Consider the following 26,699-nt stretch of genomic DNA (forward strand, 5'->3'; position numbering starts at 1 on the left):
TTGGCATCCTTCCGTCTCAGAAGACTATGGTATCGTGCTCTGAATGGTGGTTCTGGAACAGAGTGTCCTCTCCAGTGCGCGAAGTCTGGGTAAAGTAGATATGGAGGATAGACTGTTTCCCATGCAGCAAATCTCCCCTCTCCACGTCGCTGAAATGGTCCAATGGAAAGGCAGAAGCCAATACGGTTGGTTCCAGCGGCGTCGCAGGAGTTGCCAGAATGTGACTGTTCGGCCATGAACTGCGTCAGCGACTCTGGCTCAGGATTTTGCCTCGAGGTTGACTCCTGAAGCCTTTTCCATAACTGGATGTAGCCACAAGGCAGTGAAGGTTTGGAATCAGAGATTTCCTTCTCTCAGATGAGCTGCCTTCCCAGGCTAATGAGTCCCATCTACCCGGTGGCTTTCAGTCGCCTCTTACGACAGGTACAGCCAAACTGAGGGCCTATTCTTATCCCCAGTGCGACTTCATTTCTGAGGGGCTTGCCTGAGAAGCAAGGCCACCCCTACTGAAATGAATGCTAATATCTCTCATTGCCACAAGAGGGAGTCAGGGTCTTGCTGTTAGGTGGGGGACAGGAGTTTCAGGATCAGTTCTGACATACAGAAGCCTAAGGGAGTCACACAGGAGGTTTTGTTTAAAAGGTAAGGAAATTAAAAAGGGAAGGAAAACAATTCAGAAAAAAAATAAACAGCACTTTCCTCACTGTGCATGTCAACTTAAACTAGTGTAAACCAGTGTCACAAACCTTCTTTTATTCATAAAGAAGCATCCCAGGTATGCTCCAGATCCTGTCTAATTCTGATCGCACTGTGACCTTGTTGATCCCCTGTACCAGCTGCCATGTCTTTCTCCTGGGGTATATGGGATAGTGTCCCTTTTCTCTTCCTGGCCATCTGCTCTTCAGTAAGTCCTGGGGGAGGGGCGGAAACATATTGTAAAGGAAAGTTTGCCCAGGGCACCATGTTTCCTGTGGTTTAACGGGGAGGGGGGGAGAGAAGGGAAGCATCCCTCTGCTGCTGCACAGGTGTTTTTTTTTCAGGAGCTAAAATCTTTAGGGAACTTGTATCTCAGGAGGACAGGCAGGATATAGATAAGATCAATAAGGACAGGAGAACATCTGCTCCAACTGCCCCTATTTTCCAGGAACATTTTCCCGGTAATTCACTTTCCCAATTTTGTCTTGATTTTTGCCTTTGCAGAACGCCTTCTTGAAACACTGCAACTGTCTATTGTGAGAGCTGTCGTTCTCTAGCATTAGCTCCTCTCCAGGATCTCTAGATGCTAAATGAGGGTGGGCGGGGTGATACATCTTACATATACTGAACATGTGTGTAAACATACATGCATGAACATGAATACACCATGGCACAATCTGGCATGGTGCCACTCATGGCACAGAAGCTAGTTTTGAAAAGATGATAACAGAGAGGGCAGGACTGGGCAATCTTGATGAGCCTAGCATATACTGTACTTAACCTAAATAAGAAATACCTTCTTGGCTTTTAAAGCAGTGCAAGGAAGGCAACTGTGGAATAAATAATACATCATACAGCAGATGGAGCAGAGCCTTCAGCAATGTATGGTAATGGGGGAGCTGGAGCTGTAATCCTTAGTGTTTGAACAGGGGTGCCCCTATACATCTGTGAAATAAGAGCTGAAGTTATTAACGTGATCACAAACCAGGCTGGCACATGTCCAAACAACCCCCTTAGAACCAAACTACACATGGCATTAATGATTGCATTATAATTGTATAGGTAGATGCCCAAGTATATTCGTGAGCAGCAACCTTGCAGGGGCACGAGTTGGATCAGAATCTCAGCCAGGAGTGTTTAAGCTAGGGGTGTCAAACATAAGGCCCGGGGCTGGATGCAGCCCACATAAGCTTTTCACCTGATCCTCGAGCTCTCAGCTGCAGAGCAATGCTGGGGGTGTCGCTGCTGAAAGAGTGGCCTGCATAATTGGGCTCTCCCATATCTTGAAATATAGTTCTGCGTATTCTTTTCTGTCATTTGCAGCTAATGAGCTCCTCCATGAAAACAGAATGCTTATTTCTGGTTTTGACCTGTTTGATGACATCACTTCCTGCCTAATGACATCACTTCTGGCCCTCAGCAGGCATCATGAATGCTATTCGGCCCACTGTATGAAATGAGCTTGACACTCATTTAAGCCTTTCTGAGTCATTTTCCCAACCCAGTGGCTATTTTAACCTGCCTGTGCTGTTGTAGCAAATGGCCCTGCTGATATTATAATTCTAATATCCTCATTATTTTCCTCCTTCTCCACCTGGCTGCTTAGGAAAGCAGTTCAGTGGACAACGTCAACCCCCCCTTTCCACTTCCTTACCTTCATTTCTGGCACTGCCTGCTTCCTCCACAGTCCACACTGTCCTGGTTGGGATAAAAAAAAAAAAAAGACTGAGAATGAGCGGAGCATGCTGGGAATGCTCTCAGGGTGATCTGCTAATTCTGTTTATTTCTAAGGACTATGGAGAGGAATAAGGTGTTTCTGAAGCAGAATATGAGTGGGTGGGTTCGACATGTTCCAGATCACCATGCTCCATCTTCCTGGTACTTCCTTCCACTCAGTTACTTTTCTAAGCAGCCAGGTGAGTGAGGAGGTGGCAGTGGCATCAGCGGCAGCTTTTTTTTCCTTTCTCCAGCAGCTCTGTAGCTGGCCTGTTGCTCTTCCCACTCACTCTCAGTGAGCTGAAGACAATCAGAATCAATGGAAGTGACTTGGTGGGTAGCAGGCAAATGTAAGGCGCAAGGCACCATTCATCGGTTTATCACTCACCCTCTACTTACCACTCAAAGTGAGCACTTCAGTTGCCCTCATTGGTAGGCCAGCCCCGCTGATTAACAGAAAACTTAGGGAGGACAAAAGGACACACAGAACATAGTCTATGGAATTCATTGCTACAAGATGTGGAGGTGGCAACTAGAGCCAATGGCTTTTAAAAGAGATTGAGCAAAGTCATGGAGGACAGGCCTATCAATAGCTACTAGACAGGATGGATATGTGCCATCTAACTAACCTTCAAATAGTATGTCACTGAACATCAGTTGCAGGGGAGCAAAAATGGGAGAGAAGTATGATGACCCCCCCCCCCCCGAGTATTGCAGAAAAGCAGAGGCAGCTGCTGGCCCACTGTGAGAAACAGAATGCTGAATTAGATAGGCTGTTGGCCTGATCCAGCAGGGCCTCTCTTATGTTCTTCAGCCTTTTCAGTCTTAAGCCCCTACCTATTGGCTTTTACCAGTGTGATCACACTGTTCTTCCGGGATTCTGATAATTTCCCAGAGGGCCAGAGACTGCTTGGCCAGAAAATACCCCAGTCCTGTGATGTTCCCCTGGGGCCAGGGGAATTAATTTACATTTAAAATGTGAATAAATTTATGTAAATTTACATAAATGAATATATTAAAGATGAACTTATATGAATGAATGAAGATCTTGCAATAGCTCAAGGCCTATGAAAGGCCTTGCACAAAGCAAGGCTGGCCTTTCCTTTGCTGCAGCTACTGCATCACAGACGTGAAACAGCAAGCAGTGAAGGGAGCCCTCATCCCACAGCTCTCATGAGAGGTCAAACAGTTGCATCAGGTCAGTGAAGGTTCCAGCAAGCCTCCAGAGGGCCAGAGGCTCATTGGAGACTGGGGGCTCCCTGAGGGCTGCACTGGGAGTACTCGAGGGCCGCAAGTGGCCCCATGGCCAGAGTTTGGGCACCCCTGTTCTAAAGATTACAAGGATCTGTCCACAGCTACTCTGAAAATGAATTGTTCACTTATTGTGCAGCCTCACAAAATGGATTATTTTCGCACACCCACAAGACAGAGGTGCCATTTAGCTTTTTGTAACATGAAAAGAGATTTCAGAGGAACAAGACTCAGGGCAATGTTGCAAAGCCTTCTCTTGGATACATTCAGAAAAGAAAAGTATTTGTTGCCATTATTTTCTCTTTTAAAAAAAATATCTCATAACTATAGCAATGTTATCAGTGCAAATCAAGCAGCTACATCAGTGTTTCTCAACCAGTGGTATGGGTACCACCAGTAGTACTTGAGGTGGTGTCTGGTGGTACTTGTTGGACCCATGGACACCTGCCACTTGGCATCAAGACCAGGAACACAACACAACACACAGCAATAGGAGGTTCCAAAGCATGCTTTTCTATGCTTGAGAAAGCCCTCCTGTCCACCCTGAGTCTCTTACTGGCTTTTTTGGCATCACATCTGGCCTCCCAAGCAGAAGCAACTGGCAATGATGTCATTGCCAGTTCCTTCCTGTGGTACTTCAAATAGATGGACCACGTGAAATGGACAAATGGTGGACAATGCGGTGGACCATGGGAAGGCAGACAGACATTGAGAAACACTGAGCTACATTGTTTTTAAAGAAGAATATGTATTCCTTAGGTGTACATGGCTAGTACATCAGCCCATTTAATTATTTGCCACAATCATGTGCCTGTTACAACTGAGCAAAGACAGAGACGCTCTTGCGTGGGTGTTCTACAAAGCTCCTGTTCTGAGCTTTGCCTAAAGAACTTATGCCCACTTTAAACTAATTAGTTCCCCCATCTTAACCACAGCTAGAACTAGTAGACTGCAAAAATTAACACTGTACCTCAGCACCAGTAGGAAGGAGACTAGCAATTGGCCTGTAAGTCTGCAGGGTCCCTGTTAGTTCTTGCACCAATTCATGGTTCATCCTCCAGTCCATCAGTCAGGGTGCCAGTTCATTGTTTGTGTGCCAGTTCGTGAATTAGTGTGTCAGAAAGTCAGTTAGCCTGAGAGGCAGTCCGATAAGTAGAGCCATGAGTCAATCTGTGAGTCAGCAAGCCAGTAGGTTAGTTTTAGCCAAAAAGTCAGTCCATTTTGCCAGCAAATCTCCTTTCCCTCCTCTCCCTCCAACTACAACCCACAGAACTCTACCTGCATCAAGTGCTCCTCATACCCTGAAGACCTCATTGCCTCAAGTGGCTGCAGCTGTGCAGCACATCCTCTGCTGAAAGCCCAGGCCTTAACCCTGTGTTCCCCAGGTTCACCAGAGTAAAGGGCCACTGCTGACACCACATCCAATCTCCTCGCCATATCCTCCGTGATTCCAATACAATGGGAAATAATCACAGGTGGTCTGAAATGTGGGATGGGCTACCTCTTCTCTGGGCTCCCAAAGCCTTTTACAAAATCTCAGCCACTTTCATCAACCACCATTTCTCAAATGTGTCAAAGAGAAAAATATACACTATTTATAATTTCCACTAGAAGAGGAGTGAATAATACCCCAAAATAGAAAGAAGTGTGTCTATCTGGCAGTAAAGTGACAGTCTAATGCTGGCAAGTGTGAAAGTGAGAACACAATAAAAACAGCACAAAGATATTTTTACATCTCAGTTCCTTTAGGCTTTGAATGCAATTGGGTATGAGGAGATAATTTTTGTTTTAACACCTAAATATCAGAGTCCTGAAAAAGGTTGAAAGGTACCTGAGCTGGTGTGGATTATGACTGAGAATCAGTTAAAAATCAGAATGTCCCTGGTATGGATGTAGCTTCTGCCAACCTAAACAAGTCATTCTCTTTCTCCCATTGCCCCTTCTAGGATTATTTATTATTAGAATATTTTTGACACAAACGCACGAATTCCCAAAGTGCACACGCTCCTTTCCCATAGCAAAGGAGTAGTAACAATGTTCCCTATATTTAAAAAAGCTTTTAGGTACATCAGCCACTAAGATTCAATAAGCAGCCACTCAAAATTACATGCTGGACTAAATAGGGGTGGTTGTTTTTTTTCTACTCAATTTAAGGGAGCCACTCCTTTAGAAGGTGCCTCTTGCCCATTTAGCAAGAGTTCCAGAGATGTTGGCCATGATATTGAATGTAGTATCTGAATCGAAGAAATGGCACCCATCACCAGTATTAAGGAATTGAAGTTATTAAGGAATTGAAGAATGAAGTTGCAGATCTCTTGACTAAGGTATGCAACTTGTCCCTCAAAACGGCCACGGTGCCAGAAGATTGGAGGATAGCAAATGTCACGCCTATTTTTAAAAAGGGAAAGAGGGGGGACCCGGGAAATTATAGGCCGGTCAGCCTAACATCCATACCGGGTAAGATGGTGGAATGCCTCATCAAAGATAGGATCTCAAAACACTTAGACGAACAGGCCTTGCTGAGGGAGAGTCAGCATGGTTTCTGTAAGGGTAAGTCTTGCCTCATGAACCTTATAGAATTCTTTGAAAAGGTCAACAGGCATGTGGATGCAGGATAACCCGTAGACATATATAGACATTATATATCTGGACTTTCAGAAGGCGTTTGACACGGTCCCTCACCAAAGGCTACTGAAAAAACTCCACAGTCAGGGAATTAGAGGACAGGTCCTCTCATGGATTGGGAACTGGTTGGAGGCCAGGAAGCAGAGAGTGGGTGTCAATGGGCAATTTTCACAATGGAGAGAGGTGAAAAGCGATGTGCCCCAAGGATCTGTCCTGGGACCGGTGCTTTTCAACCTCTTCATAAATGACCTGGAGACAGGGTTGAGCAGTGAAGTGGCTAAGTTTGCAGACGACACCAAACTTTTCCGAGTGGTAAAGACCAGAAGTGATTGTGAGGAGCTCCAGAAGGATATCTCCAGACTGGCAGAATGGGCAGCAAAATGGCAGATGCACTTCAATGTCAGTAAGTGTAAAGTCATGCACATTGGGGCAAAAAATCAAAACTTTAGATATAGACTGATGGGTTCTGAGCTGTCTGTGACAGATCAGGAGAGAAATCTTGGGGTGGTGGTGGACAGGTCGATGAAAGTGTTGACCCAATGTGTGGTGGCAGTGAAGAAGGCCAATTCTATGCTTGGGATCATTAGGAAGGGTATTGAGAACAAAACGGCTAGTATTATAATGCCGTTGTACAAATCTATGGTAAGGCCACACCTGGAGTATTGTGTCCAGTTCTGGTCACCGCATCTCAAAAAAGACATAGTGGAAATGGAAAAGGTGCAAAAGAGAGCGACTAAGATGATTACGGGGCTGGGGCTTATGAGGAAAGGCTACGGCGTTTGGGCCTCTTCAGCCTAGAAAAGAGACGCTTGAGGGGGGACATGATTGAGACATACAAAATTATGCAGGGAATGGACAGAGTGGATAGGGAGATGCTCTTTACACTCTCACATAATACCAGAACCAGGGGACATCCACTAAAATTGAGTGTTGGGCGGGTTAGGACAGACAAAAGAAAATATTTCTTTACTCAGCACGTGGTCGGTCTGTGGAACTCCTTGCCACAGGATGTGGTGCTGGCGTCTAGCCTAGACGCCTTTAAAAGGGGATTGGACAAGTTTCTGGAGGAAAAATCCATTATGGGTTACAAGCCATGATGTGTATGCGCAACCTCCTGATTTTAGAAATGGGTTATGTCAGAATGCCAGATGCAAGGGAGGGCACCAGGATGAGGTCTCTTGTTATCTGGTATGCTCCCTGGGGCATTTGGTGGGCCGCTGTGAGATACAGGAAGCTGGACTAGATGGGCCTATGGCCTGATCCAGTGGGGCTGTTCTTATGTTCTTATGTTCTTAAGTATTCTCATTCTTATGTGTTATTGGTGCACTTGTTACATGGTTATGGAAACATTAACTCTTGTCTTCCAGAATGTGGCTGCTTCTCTCCTCACTTTAGTGAAGATGTTTCATATTTGCCCAGTAATGCCATTAGCGCTTGGGTGCCAACCTGTCCTACAGCCAGGACGTCTGCAATCAACCAGCCACCACTGCTAAATTCACACCCTTGAGAAATGAAAAATGCAACCACATCTGCTGATCTTCTGTTTTTATTCATGAATGAACTAAAAACATTATTGGATTAACTTGAACCCTTATATCAGCCATTGCAGATATTTGACAGCTATCATTTGATGAAGTGCATTTATTGTAAGAATCCTGAGAGAATTGTTAGTAGATTGTTTATTTCTTGGCATCGTGTGGATCCAATCTTATTTGGCTAATCACTGATATTGACTGGTAAGGGAAAGTAACCATAATTCTCATACTTATGTCCCTAAGAGTTGCAGACTCACAGATATCCTTGACAATGATAGACAAACCTACACACATCACAGTGTCTTCATAGAATCATCACTCCAAAGAACACAAACCAGTCCTCCCTCGCCCCACTCTCCCTTGCAAGATGCTATTGTCACACTTGCTGATTATTCTGGGGAATGTTGTTCCCTGCTAGATTATTGACGCAAGGCACCTGCAAGTGCTAGATTGAATTAACTGTTCAAGGCTTAAATCATCCACGATGCCTCATCAGAGTCTGTGTCATTGTGTTGGGTGACAGCATGGCCTTTTTACTGAAAAGGATGCAGCAGAAACTGCAGGGGAGGAAGTTCGGGTCACACACCGTCACTGTCAAGAAACTGTGGCGAAAAGAAGGGCTGCCATTCAGGCATCCTATAGAACTATATCACATTCACATTGGTTTGGTTTTCCTCAGATTGTGCTAGTTCAGTAAGTTCTAGCTTTCAGCTGAATTTAGGGTTAATAAAATGTGGACCCAGTCCTATCCCCTTTTAGCCATAAGCATACAGCATTGCCAATGGGGTGCGCATAGCATGATATGGTGGGGGGGAGGGGAGATGAGATGTCTCAGGAGAGATAAGTAAAATCTTATCTTTCTATAGACCTTCTGGCCTCCAGTCTACCAACCTATACCTGCTATTTAGAACAGGGGTGTCAAATATAAGGGCCTCAGGCTGGATGCAACTCCTGGAAGCAATTTATCCAGCTCCCATTATAATTGGGCTTTCCCAACTTGAAAATTGGGCTCTCTCATCTTGAAAATATGAACAAAATGTTCACATTTTCTCTTCTGCCATTTGCAGCTAATGAGTTTCTAGGTGAGAACGAAGTGCTTATTTCTGGCCATCATCTGCTTAACGATGTCACTTCCAACCCTCAGCAGGCACCATGAATACTAACTTCAGTCCTCTGAATGAAACGAGTTGGACATCCCTGATTTAGATGGTGTAAGTCTGAGGAGCTCAGGATGTTTGGGGACAAGGAAAGGGGATAAGATCACAGTGAGTACAGCTGCCGCTGAGATTCTCCCCATCTCACCCCCAAACTGCCCCTTCCTGGCCACTCCCTACCCTGAATTGCCCCCACCACCACCTTATCTTCTCCAGCGAAAAATTAATCTGGAAGTAATTGGAGGTGACATGGTGGTGTCATCACATCACCGCCAATTACTTCTGCATTTGTGCATTAAGGGTGGAGGGGTGACACCATGAGTCACTGCCCCGAGTGGCAGATGTTAGCAGATGGCACTGCTAACAAGCATTAATTTACAATAAACAGATTCAGGGCACAAGCCTAACTAGGTCTACTCAGAAGTAAGTCCTATTTTGTTCAATGGGGCTTACTCTCAGGAAAGTGTGGTTAGGATTCCAGCCTTAATCATTTTATTTAAAAGTAAATAACATATATCAAATACGCACCATCTGAATGAACAGATTCCACACCACTCCCCACCAAACTATGATTTCCTGGGTTATTTGGGGGAGAAGTCATGGCAATTAGCCCAGTGAGAGACACTTGGCCAACAGACTGAGGCAAAGAAGGAAGGCCCATAGCCAGGGAGACAGACCAGGGATTGACTACATTTGCTCTCAGTGTGGAAGGGATTATCACTCCTGAATCAACCTTTTCAACCACACTAGACACTGTTCCAGAACCACCATTCAGAGTACGATACCAGAGTCTTCTAAGACTGAAGGATGCCAATGAATTTTAATGAAGATATGAGCACTTACTACAGGTAAATCTGAGCACAAATAGCCATGCAATATGTGGTGGCAATGTGCAATGTGTGGTGCCAGCACAAGCTCTGCTGCATCCCAAGGGGAAATTTCAGCTGCTGAAGGTCTCCTCAACATAAGGGGACATTTGTCCCCTTGTCCCAGGATAAGCCCCATCATCCGCAATGGGTCAACTCAGACCTGCACTAGCGATATCAGTGGAGCAAGTTCAAGTTGATCTGTGTCAGTGGATCAGTCTCAGGAAGGGCTGTAATGATACGGTGTGTGCTGGTGCCGCCAATCTCTTCCCCTCCTAATACAAGGGTGTGATCATGTATAAGTGGCATGAAAGAAATTCACTTTTATGCTAAGGCAAGTGAAACATACGAATTCGTATAGGAATGCAAACATATACTCATTAATCTAACAATTTAACATATATTTATTGAGAAGACCATGGTTGTGTCAAAGAATTAGAATCCATGTTGTTAAAAAAAGTCCAACATTTCATTCTGTTTTTTTTCAGAACTTCATCAGGGAAAATGCACCCAAACAGGACACATTCCTAGAGAGCAAGCAAGTGTCTTTCTGACACACTCCATTGTCCCACAATGTTCTCAGAGCAGCAGAAGACATCTCAGAAGTGTGCTTCTGGAATTCTGTTAATAACATAAGTAGTAGAAGTGCAAGCCTCAGATTGTGTATCTATCCCAAGTCTATCCCCAGTGGCCACTAAGTTGCCCTATACATCTGGCCTGGGTGAATGTCATTTCGGGCCCAATTCTATCTAACTTTCCAGTGCAGCCCCGACGTACCTTAAGGAGGCCTCCCTGCAGGATGCAGCATGCCCTGTTTGCACTGCTGCTGCAGAACTGGAAAGTTAGATAGGATTGGGTCCTTAGTTTCTAAAATTTTGATCTCGTACATAGTTGGTGGCAAGCTAGTTCTCCTAGAGCATCAAGCTGATTTTGCTGACAGGCTCTGTCCAAGCAAAAGTATCAACACCCTTCCAAATTTCTGTGTAATATCTGGCCAATTCCCAATAACTTTCTGAGTGTTACTCATTTTCCCCTACTCGTATTCATGTGTTATAATGAGAAGAATCTGCAAACACCTGAGTCTTCAAATGCCTGAATTATATTCATCCCCAAATCTCTAGAATTATTCAAATATGAATACACAAAAAATTAGCCTTTTAACAATGATTTTATTAACAATCAAATAGAAGACAAACACACAATAGGACATTACTGAAAAGCATCTACATGTATGGGCTGTACATTTTTTGCTACAGAAGAACAAAATTAAATCTACTTCATGTACTTTTAAGTCATTATAGCTCTTCCATTATAGATCCATTCTCCCACTTCTAGAACCTGATCACTTCAGTTACAGCTACCACCAACTCCACACAAAATATTTTCAGCTATGTTGCAAAATTGTCATATTTATGTCTGCATCATTGTACACACCAAATGGGTTTAATTGCCCTTCTTTATCACATTTGTGGATTTTAAGGTCTGTGTAATATTTAAACACATGCTTGACCACTATCAAAGGAAAGGTCCAACAACTGAAGTTTATACCGAGGGCAACTTGAGGCTAACAATATTCCTCTGTCTTGCCTTCGGATTGAACAGTATGACTTCTTGAAAACTTAATTTGATCATTCCCTAATGTCAACTGAGGATCACACCACAAGCCCTTCAGAACCAAGCAGCAAACATGAAAAGATGGCAACCATGAGTGAATGGATGGGGCTGGGTGATCGGTTCTGATGATCAATGATCTTTTCCATGACCCAATCACCATCTTGAATCACACAGTTGTCCTTTTAAGTGGAACCACCATGGACAACTTTTGACAGGAAAAAAGTATCTCTAGTTTTTATTTGCATCCTCGCCTCCAAGGATCCTAGCACACAGTATGCAAATGATTTCCATGGTTCAAGAAGCTGGGCAAATGTGCAAATGCTGAGAGTAAAGATACTATCAGACTCACCCAACAGAAGAGTTGGTCAACAAGATGTTTACCGCTGTTTACTTACTATTGATATACATACTTTGCCTGATGTGAAACACAGATTTATACTTTAATGAAAAAGTAATTTAAAACTGTATATTGTTTATGTGCTATACTATCCTGCTTGACTTTGCTTTCTCCTGACTCATTTACTGCAAAAACGGGTTGATGAATTACTTAATGCTGTCCAGAGCACATTTTAATGAGGATCTTCCTCATACAAAAATACAATTTTCAAAATATCAGCTCAGTGTCTTTATGCAGAAACATGTAGACATGGAGGGAGGGGGACTGTGAAAAGAGAAGAAAATTCAATGGTGATATGGAGAAGGAATGGTGGCACAGCACATGTCAGACATCCGAAAAGGTGACACATTGGCTACAGTTAGACCTTATAACTGTTTATCTTGCTTCCCCCTTTTTTGTGACAGAACATAGGATATCATTTTCTATTACACCCTCCCTGTCACAGGTATTACTCTTCAGGCAAGGCAACTGGATTCTTCTCTGATCTCCAATGGTGGATAAAAGGCGTATTTCTTTACAAACACTTCAACAGAAAAGTATTACACGATGTTCCTCTGGGACAGTCACAGAGCTTCCCAATTCTGGCTCCTTTTCTCACTGCACACTGCTCGCCGGCGTCACACTAGTGATGGCAAACAACAATTAGATGAAAGATACTGTCGTGATGATAGCCAGAGCCTAAACACCGTGCTGCAACAATATACAGTAATTCCTGCCCATTTCCAAATCTTTATTTCCAGCCTGCAAATTTACATTTCTGAGGTTTCAAAGTTACATTTCAATATTGTAACATGCAGTCAAGTGATTGGATTTGGAAATCAGTTCATCTGAATGCATGTTGCCAATTATTGGCATATCTAGAAAACATTAAATCCTTAATATATCTCTCATCCTCATTAAGAAGCCCACAAGTACACTTCCTGGGACTATTCAGTGTTCATGAATGGGTACGTGGAATATGTAATCAGGTGTTTCCTTGACTAAAATACAGATCTTGCTGCCACATGTTAAAAATGCACAGATGAAAAAGTGAAAAGACCTAGCAATATCATGGTGAGTCTCAGTCTCACAATGACTCAGAATATTTACCCAAATATCAAAGTAAATATTGTTAAGATATCAGGAATCTGACAGAGGGCCCAATCCTATCCAATTTTCCAGTGCTGGTGCAGTTGTACCAGTGGGGTGTCTGCTGCATCCTGTAGTGTATGGGCAGTCTCTGGAGCCTTCTTAAGGTATGGGAACATTTGTAATATGGTTATACAGGAGCTGGAAAGTTGGATAGGATTGGGTCCTGAGATTCTTCTCCATTGCCCAGTTCTCAGTGCCTCGATTCTCAACTTTTGAGGAAAGTTTTGTTCTTCGTGTGTTCCAGGATCTATTTCAGCTCTAAATGGGTAAGGTGGCAATAAATACAAGGATTGGTGCAAACTTATGCATGTCTACTCAAAACTAAGTTCCATAGGGTTCAATGAGATTCACTGCCAGGTAGGTGTGTCTGGAATTGCAAACCCTAGTATCGCAAGATTGCCAGGAATTGTAGGAATGTACTAGAAGGCAAGACAAAATAGCAGCAGGCTGCAAAGGGTCTAATTGAGGGCAGGGCAGTAGAGTCTCTGGGTTTTCTCCTAACTTGGGACCACTCAGTTGGTCTGCTGCGCTGCTTGAGGAAGGGATCAGACTTCAGAGCCCCTGGACTTTCTCCAGCTTCACCTCTCCGGGGGAAACAGTCCCTCACTAGCCCACTCCCTCCTTCGCAAGAGCAGATCTGCAGCCACTCACCATGGGGACTTGGCCATACTTCTTCTCGTAGTGCGGGAGTCTTTTGCTTTTCAGCTTCTCCAAGACCTCCTGCAGCGCCTCGATCTGCAAACACACAACTCACCCCATCAAGACCCCGAGCGATCCAGGCAAGGGAGGGCGGGGGTGCGTGTGCTGGATGGGTGGAAACCCCAGGAGAAGGCGCTGCCATGGACCACCGAGGCAGGCTGGCATCACCCTCTCCTGCTCCAACTTTCCATGCTAAGGCTCTGCTCTGCTCTCTGGAACTACCAAGTTTCCCTGCGCTGCCAGGGACAAAGGCAAAGCGCTGCTGGGGAGCGAGGCTCGCATCGCCCCCGCCCGCACCCACCCACCCACCCACTCCCAAGGCAGCAGGACCTACCAGCTCCTTCTCGTGGGACGTGTCCTCCATGGTGGAATACAGATCCACGGCTCGCGGCTGGAGCTCGCCCTCCTCCTGCCCGTTGACTCCCCAAAGCAGCATCACCGCGGCTCCGAGCAAAGCCAGCAGCCGGGAGCTCTCCATGGTGCTGAAGCGCAGTCCCTCCCGGCGGAGCAGCCTTTATACCGCCGGCTGGGGGCACCTGTTGACAGAGCGCCTGGCGCTCCGCCACGTCAATGGTGGGGAGGGGGCGGCGGCTGCCACAGGATCCGCGGGTGAGTCGGGCAGTGATCTCAATTTCCTTGGGGGCACGCGGGGGCAGAGCGAAGACGCAAGTCCCCCCAAAGATGGGAGCCCGCAAGGTGAAACGTCTTGATTGCCTCTCTCCTTCAGCCAGGCAGGACGTCATGTGCTTTCCATGACCAAGAGGCTTTACTTCTTGGTGCATTTTGTGCATAGCTGAAAGCCACCTAAAAGCCTGAGAGCCACCACACCACCTGCGAGTTTACCACTGCAGGAGCAAACAGCTGAGTTGGGTTTGTCGTCTGATCACACAGTTAAGCCCAGCAAAATCACCCTTTGCAGCTACTGGGGACGCTGGTTAATGATGGTATGGTTATATGGTCAGGAGCTACAGATTATGGTCTTCACATCTGGCAAGCATGTCGCCGTCTGAACCAGTAGCTAGAAGGGGTGCAAAGCACAAAGTTTTGCAGGGAGCCTCGCCACGGCTTGCAAGCGGGCCCCCTCCCCTTCTGAACCATTCCAGGTGGGGGAGCAAAACAGAGGCATTTGCCCTCATCACATTTGCCTCCCTTCTGCTCCCACAACCCAGAATGGCTCTGAAGGGCTGCTTGCACGCCTCGGGGAGGCTCCCTGCAAAACTTTGTGCTTCGCACCCCCTCTAGCCATGCCACTGGTTTGAACAGTACCTTTGCAGCACCAGCCCTATGCTAATAGTTGATTCCCATGTCACAACACTATTGTCTGAAGGTCCATATGAGGTTTGTGCTCAGTCTCCTTCACGGTTGATGACACTGGCAGGAAAAATAGTCACACAGTTCCAGCAACAAACACACAATGCATGTGGCCATAGAATATGCAACTGTCTGATTCTGAATCATACCACTGATCCATCTCAGTAATGTCTACACTGACTGACAGAGGCTCTTAAGAGCTTCAGATGGGGCCTTTTCTGACTGTTGCCTGGAGAATTGAACTTGGGATCTTCAGCATGCAAAACAGGTGCTTTTCTCTCAAGCTACAGACCCCTCCCTACTACACAACTTGGAACATTACCCACATACAACTGGTACTGACTAGGCACAAAGGTCACTTTGTATCAAAGGTCACTTTGAGATCAAACAGGCCTGAATCTCCCCAAAGGAACAAATGAGGAAGACAGACAGAAGACTGGTGGGGATGGCTGGGCATTGCTCTGAAGACTTTTTCAGACCAACCAAAAGATCAGATCCCTTTGTCCCTTTCTCCTGAGTAAGGGAAGTAGCCCCGCAATGGTCGACCAAAAGGTTGGCAGTAACATAAAGGTGTTCATGTAGGGTGCTGAGCCCTACACAAACGGATAGGATCCGGTGGAGCAGAGCTCCACCGAACCCACCTCTCTGCCTCCCCGCTCCCTCCCCTGGCACGCCTCCTGCCTGCCTTCTCCCCACTCCCACCTCCCCATCACGCCTCCTCCACACCCTCTCTCTGCCTGCCTCCCCCCTCCCCGGAATGCCTCCTCCTCACCTCTCCCCCCACCCCCGCTTTCCACTTCACGGCTTGGTGGTCCATGAGACCAAGCGGCAGAGGCTGGGCGCCTGCCCGGCACTAGCCCAGCACTACTGAGCTGAAAGCCAGAGCTCAGGATTGGGCTCTTAATGAGTTGTGGATTTGAAGATTAGATCTTAAGGGATAGAGAAATTATTCCGGAATAACAATTTGAAAAGGGTTGTTGGAGATATAACATTTATATGGGTGGAAATATTTAAAGCTGTAAGTAATTCGAATATTCGACTTTGCTCATGCTGCATTATTAGAGGTTTTCTTTATCTGTATTTTTTTAACTTTTAAAATACTTGTTTTCATTCTACTGTGTGTTTTCCTTTCTCTTGCTTTTTCTTATATTATGTTAGAAATTTGGAACCTGCTCATCCAGAAAAAAAACACCAATTACTAACTCCTGGCCACACTGAAAAAGCTAAGTGTTTGGTTTTAGTTTAAAAAAAAAAAAAACATGATAGCAACTAGATAACACTTTTGTTGAGAGTGTTGCATACTTGGGGACAGTAGAATATTTTAAAACCACAGAAAGTTTGAGAGGGATTTTCCCCCTGTGGTGTGTGGACTAGGACCATGTTTCAGGGAGGACTATGAGCTACACCCCAGTCATGATTGAAAAAAATGAAGGTTTAAACCCGCTTTGATTACAGGAAGCAATTTCCATGCTCAGTAGTTAAGTCAAAGGCAGGCCAACCATGAAGCATCCTCATGCAGCTTGCATCATTAAAACATAAGAATAGCCACACTGGATCAGGCCATAGGCCCATCTAGTCCAGCTTCCTGTATTTCACAGCAGCCCACCAAATACCCCAGGGAACACACCAGATAACAAGAGACCTGCATCCTTGTGCCCTCCCTTGCATCTGGTATCTGACATGGCCCATTTCTAAAATAAGGAGGTTGCACATGCACATCATTGTTTGTAACCCGTAATGGATTTTTCCTCCAGAAACTTGTCTAAACCCCTTTTAAAGGCATCCAGGTCAGATGCATATCCTGTGGCAAGGAGTTCCACAGACCAACCACACGCTGAGTAAAGAAATATTTTCTTTTGTCTGTCCTAACTCTCCCAACACTCAATTTTATTGGATGTCCCCAGTTCTGGTGTTATGTGAGAGTGTAAAGAGCATCTCTCTATCCACTTTATCCTTCCCGTGTATAATTTTGTATGTCTCAATCATGTCCCATCTCAGCTGCCTCTTTTCTAGGCTGAAGAGACCCAAATGCTGTAGCCTTTCCTCATAAGGAAGGTGCCCCAACCCAGTAATCATCTTAGTCGCTCTCTTTTGCACCTTATTCACATCAGGGTAAATAATGGGAGTAGTGGTGGATTCATGGTGTCCATCATCTTGAGTCTGTCACTACCTCCCTCCATCCTGCCATGGATGCAAGCCACAATGATCTGTTTCCCACTCACTTTAGCAGGAAGTATATCTTCTGTCTCCTTACCATGCTCTTTGCATGGTTTTGCAAACATGGCAGTGCAAGACTTCCAGTTATATTTACAAGTATGGTACTAGTATTCTGGCAGTATTAGGTCCTTTATGGCTGTTGCAAAACACAACATGCCATTATGTGCAGCCAGGCTGCCACCACAAGCAGCAGTGGCAGCTGCCAATCCACATCCCCCAGCACTGGTAGGTCGGTCCAAGGGGTGCAGTGGGGAGTTGGAAGGTGAGCAGAACAGGATGAATAGGGGAGGAACTGGGAGATCAGGCAGAGAGAAGGGCAGATCAAGGTCAGGAAGAGTGTGGTAGCTGCAGCAGTGGCACCACTGATAACCTACCCCCCTTCTCAGCCTCGATCTGCCTTCCTAGGTGCACTCAGACTTGTGCCAGCTCAATAGCTGGTGCAAATCTACATAGACCATGCAGGTGGTGGAAGCTTACTCCTGGGCAAGGGAGCAAGTATTCCCTTACTCAAGGAGACCTCTGAGACTACCTCCCCCTGCAGGATGCAGTGTACGCTCCAGTAGCACAGCTGCTATTTGATAGGATTGGACTGTTAGTATTGCACATACAATACAGTACTTCAATTTTTGTCAAAATTTCTATTTTTTCTAGAAGGCCCAGGTTTTTTCCCACAACGTAAAAATTTCTGGACATTGTGCATCCTTGGTTGGGAGTAGCCCTATGCTCTCTTTTGGCTTTATTTGAGATTTAGTCTCTGTTTTGAAATAATTTGTCAACCAATGTCAACTTATAGCCCAATCCTGAGCTGCCCAGGACACCCAGGCTCAGCGGCACTGAGAAGGGCTGCCACCGGAACTTGCGCGCCCCGGGCTACCAAGGGAGGCGCGTAAGGTAAGGTAAGCAGCCCCGCAATGGGGCTACTCACTTTAAAGGCGCTTGTGTAGGGCACGGAGTTCTCCATAAGCGCCTTGGATCCTGCAGAGCAGAGCTCCGCGGACTCGCCTCCCGCCCTCTCCCCGACACGCCTCCTCCTGCCCTCTCTCTGCCCCCCACCGGCCTCCCCCTCCCTAGAACGACTCCTCCCCACCCCCGCTTACTGTACAGAAGCTGGGCGACCGCCCTGCGCTAGCCCAGTACCGGCCGGCGCTGGGCTAGCATGGGCAGGAGCCTGGCGGTGAGGCTAACAAACGTGCCTTATGGTGGAGCCGTGCCACCGCGCACAGGATTGGGCTCTGAATTAGCAATATCTTTATCTCTTGTACATATTGCATTAAAGATATATGAGAAAAATGACAAAAAGCTACCTTCAAAATCTCAAATTTCTCTTTCTTTTAAAAAGACAGTTTGCATATGAGCTACTACAGAGCTTCTGTACACAAGGCTATTCAGTTCTGCACCAGCTAAATAGCAGGCTGGGGCACTACAAGGGGTAAGGGAACAAATGTTTCCTTGCCCGAAGGAGACTTCCCACTTGCCCATATTCAACACTGGGTACAGCGTGAGTCCAGCAGCCCCTCTGCACCACCATTGGATAGGATTGGGCTGCCCAAGTGGTACATGTAGAAAATACAAGACAATCACAACAGGGAGTGATAAAAACCATTCCATTAGTTTTCAAAAGTGGAATGTTTGTTTGTTGTCTTCCCATGGATAAACTCTGCCAGCTCATGAAACTGTAAGTAAAGGTCTCACTGATGAATTCCCATGCTAATATGTTTTAGGAGTAATATGCTGCTCTAAACCCAAACCGAAACATGGTGCCATTTACAAGGGTCTATTTTAGCTGGAGGTAATCCTTATAATGAACATACCGCAGTGAGAATAATTTTTTTTTTTCCATATTATAATAAGCAGCCAGGAAGTAATATTCTCAGGAGGTATGAAATCTGTAGAAATGCATCCTTTTCTCATTATCTACATCTCAAGATTATTGATGAACTATTCCCTGCTCAAGAGGGGATTTAATTACCATGCTCTGTGGGAACAGTTGCAGGCTAAGAATGTAATTCTGCAGCTGAGGGCTGGTGTTAAAAAGAGCCGCCCATTCCCGTAACTAGAAAACAAATCATCTGACAACCGGTTAAATGAGGCATTGATTGTCAGTTCAGGAGCAGGTGCTCACCAAAGAAAAGGTAGATTTAAAATCTGATGAAACAATTGCTGCAATATTTGGTTTTAATGTTCGATATCTAGGCTCTACTTATGTAGAACATATGGCTATTTTGGTTTCAGAAGTTTTGCTTTATTTTTCCCAAAAGCAATGTGCCATTAGACTGTGTTTCTCAATTACTATATCATAATTAATAGATAAATAAAGTTTGAACAGCATGCTTGATCATAGCTTCATGAATGGGAAAGTGTTATACAGAATAATGTGAAATCTTAGGCTGCAATCCTAGGCACACTTAACTAAGAGTAAATCCTACTGAACTCAGTGGAACTTACAAATAGACATGCATAGGATTGTGCTGTTACAGACTTCTGGGTGTGATAATGCCACTCATTCATCAAGAGTTCCAGTCCATTTTAATTCAGCACTTTATTTCTCGAAACATAAGAACATAAGAATAGCCCCACTGGATCAGGCCATAGGCCCATCTAGTCCAGCTTCCTGTATCTCACAGCGGCCCACCAAATGCCCCAGGGAGCACACCAGGTAACAAGAGACCTCATCCTGGTGCCCTCCCCTACATCTGGCATTCTGACTTAACCCATTTCTAAAATCAGGAGGTTGCGCATACACATCATGGCTTGTACCCCATAATGGATTTTTCCTCCAGAAACTTGTCCAATCCCCTTTTAAAGGCGTCTAGGCTAGACGCCAGCACCACATCCTGTAGCAAGGAGTTCCACAGACCGACCACACGCTGAGTAAAGAAATATTTTCTTTTGTCTGTCCTAACCCGCCCAACACTCAATTTTAGTGGATGTCCCCTGGTTCTGGTATTATGTGAGAGTGTAAAGAGCATCTCCCTATCCACTCTGTCCATTCCCTGCATAATTTTGTATGTCTCAATCATGTCCCCCCTCAAGCGTCTCTTTTCTAGGCTGAAGAGGCCCAAACGCTGTAGCCTTTCCTCATAAGGAAGGTGCCCCAGCCCCGTAATCATCTTAGTCGCTCTCTTTTGCACCTTTTCCATTTCCACTATGTCTTTTTTGAGATGCGGTGACCAGAACTGGACACAGTACTCCAGGTGTGGCCTTACCATCGATTTGTACAACGGCATTATAATACTAGCCGTTTTGTTCTCAATACCCTTCCTAATGATCCCAAGCATAGAATTGGCCTTCTTCACTGCCGCCGCGCATTGGGTCGACACTTTCATCGACCTGTCCACCACCACCCCAAGATCTCTCTCCTGATCTGTCACAGACAGCTCAGAACCCATCAGCCTATATGTGAAGTTTTGATTTTTTGCCCCAATGTGCATGACTTTACATTTACTGACATTGAAGCGCATCTGCCATTTTGCTGCCCATTCTGCCAGTCTGGAGATATCCTTCTGGAGCTCCTCACAATCACTTCTGGTCTTTACCACACGGAAAAGTTTGGTGTTGTCTGCAAACTTAGCCACTTCACTGCTCAACCCTGTCTCCAGGTCATTTATGAAGAGGTTGAAAAGCACCGGTCCCAGGACAGATCCTTGGGGCACACCGCTTTTCACCTCTCTCCATTGTGAAAATTGCCCATTGACACCCACTCTCTGCTTCCTGGCCTCCAACCAGTTCTCAATCCACGAGAGGACCTGTCCTCTAATTCCCTGATTGTGGAGTTTTTTCAGTAGCCTTTGGTGAGGGACCGTGTCAAACGCCTTCTGAAAGTCCAGATATATAATGTCCACGGGTTCTCCCGCATCCACATGCCTGTTGACCTTTTCAAAGAATTCTATAAGGTTCGTGAGGCAAGACTTACCCTTACAAAAGTCATGCTGACTCTCCCTCAGCAAGGCCTGTTCGTCTATGTGTTTTGAGATCCTATCTTTGATGAGGCATTCCACCATCTTACCCGGTATGGATGTTAGGCTGACCGGCCTATAGTTTCCCGGGTCCCCCCTCTTTCCCTTTTTAAAAATAGGCGTGACATTTGCTATCCTCCAATCTTCTGGCACCGTGGCTGTTTTGAGGGACAAGTTGCATACCTTAGTCAAGAGATCTGCAACTTCATTCTTCAATTCCTTAATAACCCTTGGGTGGATGCCATCAGGGCCCGGTGATTTATTGATCTTTAATTTATCAATGAGGTCTGAAACATCTTCTCTTTTAACCTCTATCTGACTTAACTCCTCGGTTAGGAGGGGCCGTTCGGGCAGTGGTATCTGCCCGAGGTCTTCTGCCGTGAAGACAGATGCAAAGAACTCATTTAATTTCTCTGCCATCTCTAAGTCTCCTTTTATCTCCCCTTTCCCTCCCTCACCATCCAGAGGGCCAATCGCTTCTCTGGCGGGTTTCCTGCTTCTAACATATTTGAAGAAGCTTTTATTATTCCCCTTAATGTTGCTGGCCATGCGCTCCTCATAGTCTCGCTTGGCCTCCAGTATCACCTTCTTACATTTCTTTTGCCACAGTTTATGTTCCTTTTTATTCTCCTCATTAGGGCAAGACTTCCATTTACGGAAGGAAGCTTCCTTGCCCTTCACAGCCTCTCTAACTTGGCTGGTTAGCCATGTGGGCACCCTCCTGGACTTAGTGGAACCCTTCTTTCTTTGTGGTATACACCTCTGCTGGGCCTCTATTACTGTTGTTTTAAGCAGCCTCCATGCACTCTGGAGAGATTGGACTCTTTTTACCCTCCCTTTCAACCTCCTTCTAACCAGCCTCCTCATTTGAGGGAAGTCCGCCCGTCGGAAGTCAAGGGTTTTTGTGAGAGATTTGCCTGGTATTCTTCCCCCAACGTGCACGTCAAAACGGATCGCGGCATGATCACTGTTCCCCAATGGCTCAGTAACGTTTACATCTCTAACCAGGTCCTGCGTACCGCACAAAATTAAATCCAGAGTCACCTGTCTTCTGGTGGGCTCCGTGACTAGCTGATCTAAGCCACAGTCATTTAGCACGTCAGGAAATCCGGTTTCCTTATCGTGACCAGAACACAAATTGACCCAGTCAATATGAGGATAATTGAAGTCCCCCATGATTACAACCCTGTCCTTCCTTGTCACCTCCCTGATCTGTTTCCTCATTTCAAGGTCCCCATCCGATTTCTGGTCTGGAGGACGATAGCACGCCCCCAGTATTACATCGCTGCACAAGCCTGGTAATTTAACCCACAGAGATTCTGCGGTGGAGTCGGACCCACCTTCAATCTCTACTTTGCTGGATTCTATCCCTTCCTTAACATAAAGGGCCACCCCACCTCCAACACGCCCCTGCCTGTCCCTCCTGTAGAGTTTATAGCCCGGGATTGCGGTATCCCACTGATTCTCCGCATTCCACCAGGTTTCCGTTATGCCCACTATGTCAATATTTTCCCTTGTCACCAGACATTCCAGTTCTCCCACCTTTGCTCGTAGACTTCGGGCATTCGCATAAAAGCATTTATACACGGAATGCACGGAAACAGTTTAATCTCCATGTAGACTACCAAACCATGAGAAAACTATCAATGCCGAGCTGAATGTATAGCTACTGTAGGTTTCAAAATTCTTTTCAGAAATGAATTCTGAAACCAAAACAAAAGCAAAACTGCTTCTTCTTAACTTCTTCCTGCCATCTGTAAAATGGCAACAACAACCTAACTCTCAGGATCCAGTCCTATCCAACTTTCCAGCACCAATGCAGCCATAATGCAGCCCTGAGGTAAGGGAACAAACATTCCCTTACCTCAAAGAGGTCTCTGCCCCCACCACCACCACAGTTGCACTGCACGCCCCATTGACACGACTGCATCAGCACTAGAAATCTGGATAGGATTGGGCCCACAGTGTCTTAGCAATGGAGAGTAGAACAATCTTACAAATAATTTGAATAATTTTAAGGCCAAAACAAAAGTATAGATAACTATATCTTCCTTCTTTCTACTTCTATTGAAATTATGCATGAACTTTACATTTAAACTGTTGAGTCTTGGAACAAATACTCACTTGGTCCACAGGACTTGCACTGCAGGAGCAGAACCTTATGTCTCAAGCAGTTGCCATGATCTTCAGAAATGCCAGGCATCCAGCAACTCATTGATCTTGGTATATTACCTCCATTTCCCCATGAAATGCAATCAATCTTTGCTAGAGTCAAAGGGAGTCAAGTCTGCTCTGCTATTAATTCCTAGAAGTTTGAAGGTGGGGGTAGGGAGTAGTACTTGAAAGTAACATCTGTTAGAGAAAAATGATGGCTTTACAGGGAAGTAAATGTATAATTTCATTCTATCTATTCACTATTGTTAAATTTACACTTTTTAATTTAATGAAGTATATGAAGACGTATGAGCACTGGCTAGGTAATTAAATTAAATTAATGAAGATGTGTGAGCTGTCTGGCTTCTGAATAATTTATGTTTTAGATTTTATGGTAAGAAAATGAAAGGTGTTAGAATGGTGACACATTGATCCAATTTCAATAATTTAATTAACTGTTCCAGAAATGTTGAACAAAGAAAACTAATTTAACACTGAAATCTACAATTATGTATGTAAGACAGACTAGAGCTAGCCTATACACACTTGTGAGTAAAGCCCATTTAACTCAGTGGGGCTTTCTTCTGAGTAAACATGCATAGGATTGGGTCTAAAGTGTTAGATCAAGATCATGTAATGTAATATTGGGTCATTTAATATTCCATTTAAACAAACACAAAATAAAAACCCAATGATAGGCACGGTGCATATCTATATTTTATAGCTTGATTTTTTAGCCCATTTAATTTTACTTCTTAATTGAAAGTCATTTAAATAATCCAGAGGTGCCAACCCTTTCACATCACATTCTGAATACTCCAAATTCTGTCTTCTTAGTGGGTGCGTTGAGAGCAGCACTTAAACTGAGACCCAAAACCAGTCTTGTGTCAGCTGGGTCAATAATTCCATCATCCCATAATCTGGAATACAAAAATCAAAGAGAGGGTTAAATGTTATCTACAAATGGCATATTTATGTCTTACATATTTTTTAACATGTTGTTAGCTGCCTTGGAGCCCAATCCTAAACAGTGTGCACCAGCTCACTACCAGTACGCACTGTCACAAGCATGCTGTAAAGCATGTTTGTGAGCTCTTAGCACCAGCCTAGCACTGGAGCAAGCCCAGCACTAGCACCAGTGGAAAGCCAGTGCTCCGTCGCTTGGTGGTTGCCCGAACCACTGGGCAGCGGAGAGGTAGATGGAGGCGTGGGGGAGGTGGGAGGAGGCATTTTGGGGCAGGGGGAGGTGGGGGAGGGCGGGACCGGTGGAGCTCAGCTCCACTGGAAACCTCAGCTCCATGTTGGTCTTGCGGACTGACACAGAGGCTCTTGATTCTGCGGCAGCCTAAGGGCTGTCACAGAATCAAGTAGCCCCATTGTGGGGCTACTTTCCTTACCCAGGGGAAGGAGATGAATGTCTCCTTTTCCCCAGGAGCAGCCAGCGACTGCCCAGTGTGCGTAGGATACCACAGCAGCTGTTTTCGGTGCCACAGCAGCCCCACTTGTTGGGCAGCTTAGGATTAGTTGGGCACTTCTTTTGTTAGAGGCATGAATGTTCTAAAATTAAGTAAATGTAAAATCTATTTTAATAAACAAGAAAGAGAGCTCTTTAAACTTTATCCTAGTCGCATAGGAACCACTTTTCAGTGAACAGCTTTTATGCAGCTGGGATAATTCTTAAAACAACCCAACCGATGTGGGCAGGAGCCAATGGATTGATCCTGACCCTTGAATCTATATCTCATCTGGAAGGCAAAGAGATAGATTTCACTGGAAAGATCTATGTGATAGCCCCTCACCCATGATGAGTGGGTCATTGAAAGTTACTCCAGCTGCAAAAGAACCACTCATGAAAATCAGCATTTTTATAATTTGCCTTTCTGTCACAGCACCCAAAGCAGCATACAAGCAATTCCCAGGCAGTCACCCATCCTGGCACAGACCAGATCTGGACCTGTTTAACTTCAGCAAGATGGCTGCATCATGTACCCTCACAGAACATGCCCAGTAACCCATGAGGTTAGGGTAATATTCAAAGACCCTAGAAACCTAACGGATTCCCTGCAATTAGAATTGCATTTATGAATCACAGATGTACATAATGGTGAAAAAATAATGTAATTAGAAAGAAAAAGAACACAAATTAAATGTGATAGAGGAGAGTGGAACGTTCACATAGAGATGAAAAAGGTGCAGATATGATGTGCAAATATGTAAAAGTCACAATCCAGTGCTTAAGCCTGGTTTTGATAGGTTTCAAGGCAATCCTATGAACACTTACCTTGGAGTAAGCACTACTGAACACAGTGCTACTTGCTTCTGAGTAAACACACACAAGAAGTAAACACACTGCAAGGACAAGTGTCAGAACAGTGTATATACTTAGTTCAAAGCTATTCACTATGACACTACCCTAAATATTCAGATAACTTAATTGCTATTAACCAAACTGTAAAATCATGCCTTGTCATCTGCATGGGTTCCATTCCTGGAACCCCCGGAACCCATGGATAATAAAATCCTTGGGTCTTGGCACTTCTGAACCCATGGATTTGACCGGACCTGGACCCTCTAAATATGACTGAAATTGTGCTGCATGCAGCCTCTCCAACCCTCAGAATGCCTCCAGAAGACAAAAAACCATCACTTCCGTTTTTTGGCTGAGGCCTCAGAAGGTGCTCAGGATGCAACTGGGTCCAGGTCTGTCCAAATCCATGGATTCAGAACCCATGGTTAGTTAAAACCGCAGGCCCAAATCCGTGAATAGGGAGGCACAACCTGTACAACATTCTGAGATATGCTACACTCCTCTCTAAACACTATGTACAGACACAACAAGCTTTAGGGTCTGACTGTAAAACTCACAAAGAATTAAGTCCAGTACAGACACAGAGGCAACAGTCCAGAACTGAACACCTTCAAGTCTTATTGACTACAGCAGAAGAGTTAAGCATATGCCCATAGTTATTTACTTTTATTCAATATCTACGTTTTGAAAAAGAAATGTATGACTAATCAGTGTAAATGTCAGCTAAATTAGAGTTTCTTTTTAAACTCACAAAGATATATAAAGTAGTGATCTTTTTTGTAATGACCTGCCAACAGTAGTTGCATTAATCTTCTTTACTGAAAAATATTCCCAAACAGATGAAAACTAATCCCTGTCATAACAAATTCATGCAAAGCAATGAATTCAAAACTAATAAAAAGCATGATTTCTGAATGTGTCACCAGAGTACCAGGCAAATGGAAGGCAAGAAATATTGATTACATATGTATATTACCTAAACAGATTTATTTTACTATTATGAGAGTGGAGACAGATACTGCAAGCTATCTGAAGGACAATTTAACTGCTTTAGAATAATCATCTAAGA

The 26,699-nt window shown here is 44.9% G+C and overlaps 2 protein-coding genes across 2 annotated transcripts in view; both read right to left on the minus strand.

Annotated features, from left to right (window-relative positions):
• Positions 1–11,053: 11,053 nt before the first annotated feature.
• CARTPT (CART prepropeptide) lies at positions 11,054–14,210 on the minus strand. Its single transcript, XM_066617022.1, has 2 exons — positions 13,637–14,210; positions 11,054–12,476 (listed from the first exon to the last, which is right to left on the minus strand). The coding sequence occupies exons 1-2, from the start codon at positions 14,160–14,162 to the stop codon at positions 12,472–12,474; spliced, it is 531 nt and encodes a 176-aa protein (XP_066473119.1). The 5' UTR covers positions 14,163–14,210; the 3' UTR covers positions 11,054–12,471.
• A 9,544-nt stretch (positions 14,211–23,754) lies between these two features.
• Positions 23,755–26,699, minus strand: part of MCCC2 (methylcrotonyl-CoA carboxylase subunit 2) — a 38,503-nt gene continuing 35,558 nt past the window's right edge. The window contains exon 17 of the mRNA XM_066613529.1: positions 23,755–24,242. Within this exon, the coding sequence (XP_066469626.1) occupies positions 24,125–24,242 (118 nt within the window). The 3' untranslated portion in view covers positions 23,755–24,124. The remainder of the gene's footprint in view (positions 24,243–26,699) is intronic.

Source organism: Tiliqua scincoides, chromosome 2 (assembly GCF_035046505.1).
Source record: "Tiliqua scincoides isolate rTilSci1 chromosome 2, rTilSci1.hap2, whole genome shotgun sequence".
NCBI classification, from domain to species: domain Eukaryota; kingdom Metazoa; phylum Chordata; class Lepidosauria; order Squamata; family Scincidae; genus Tiliqua; species Tiliqua scincoides.

Coding starts and splice junctions, on each gene's coding strand:
- CARTPT (XM_066617022.1), bottom strand. CDS start 14,162: ATGGAGAGCTCCCGGCTGCTGGCTTTGCTCGGAGCCGCGGTGATGCTG.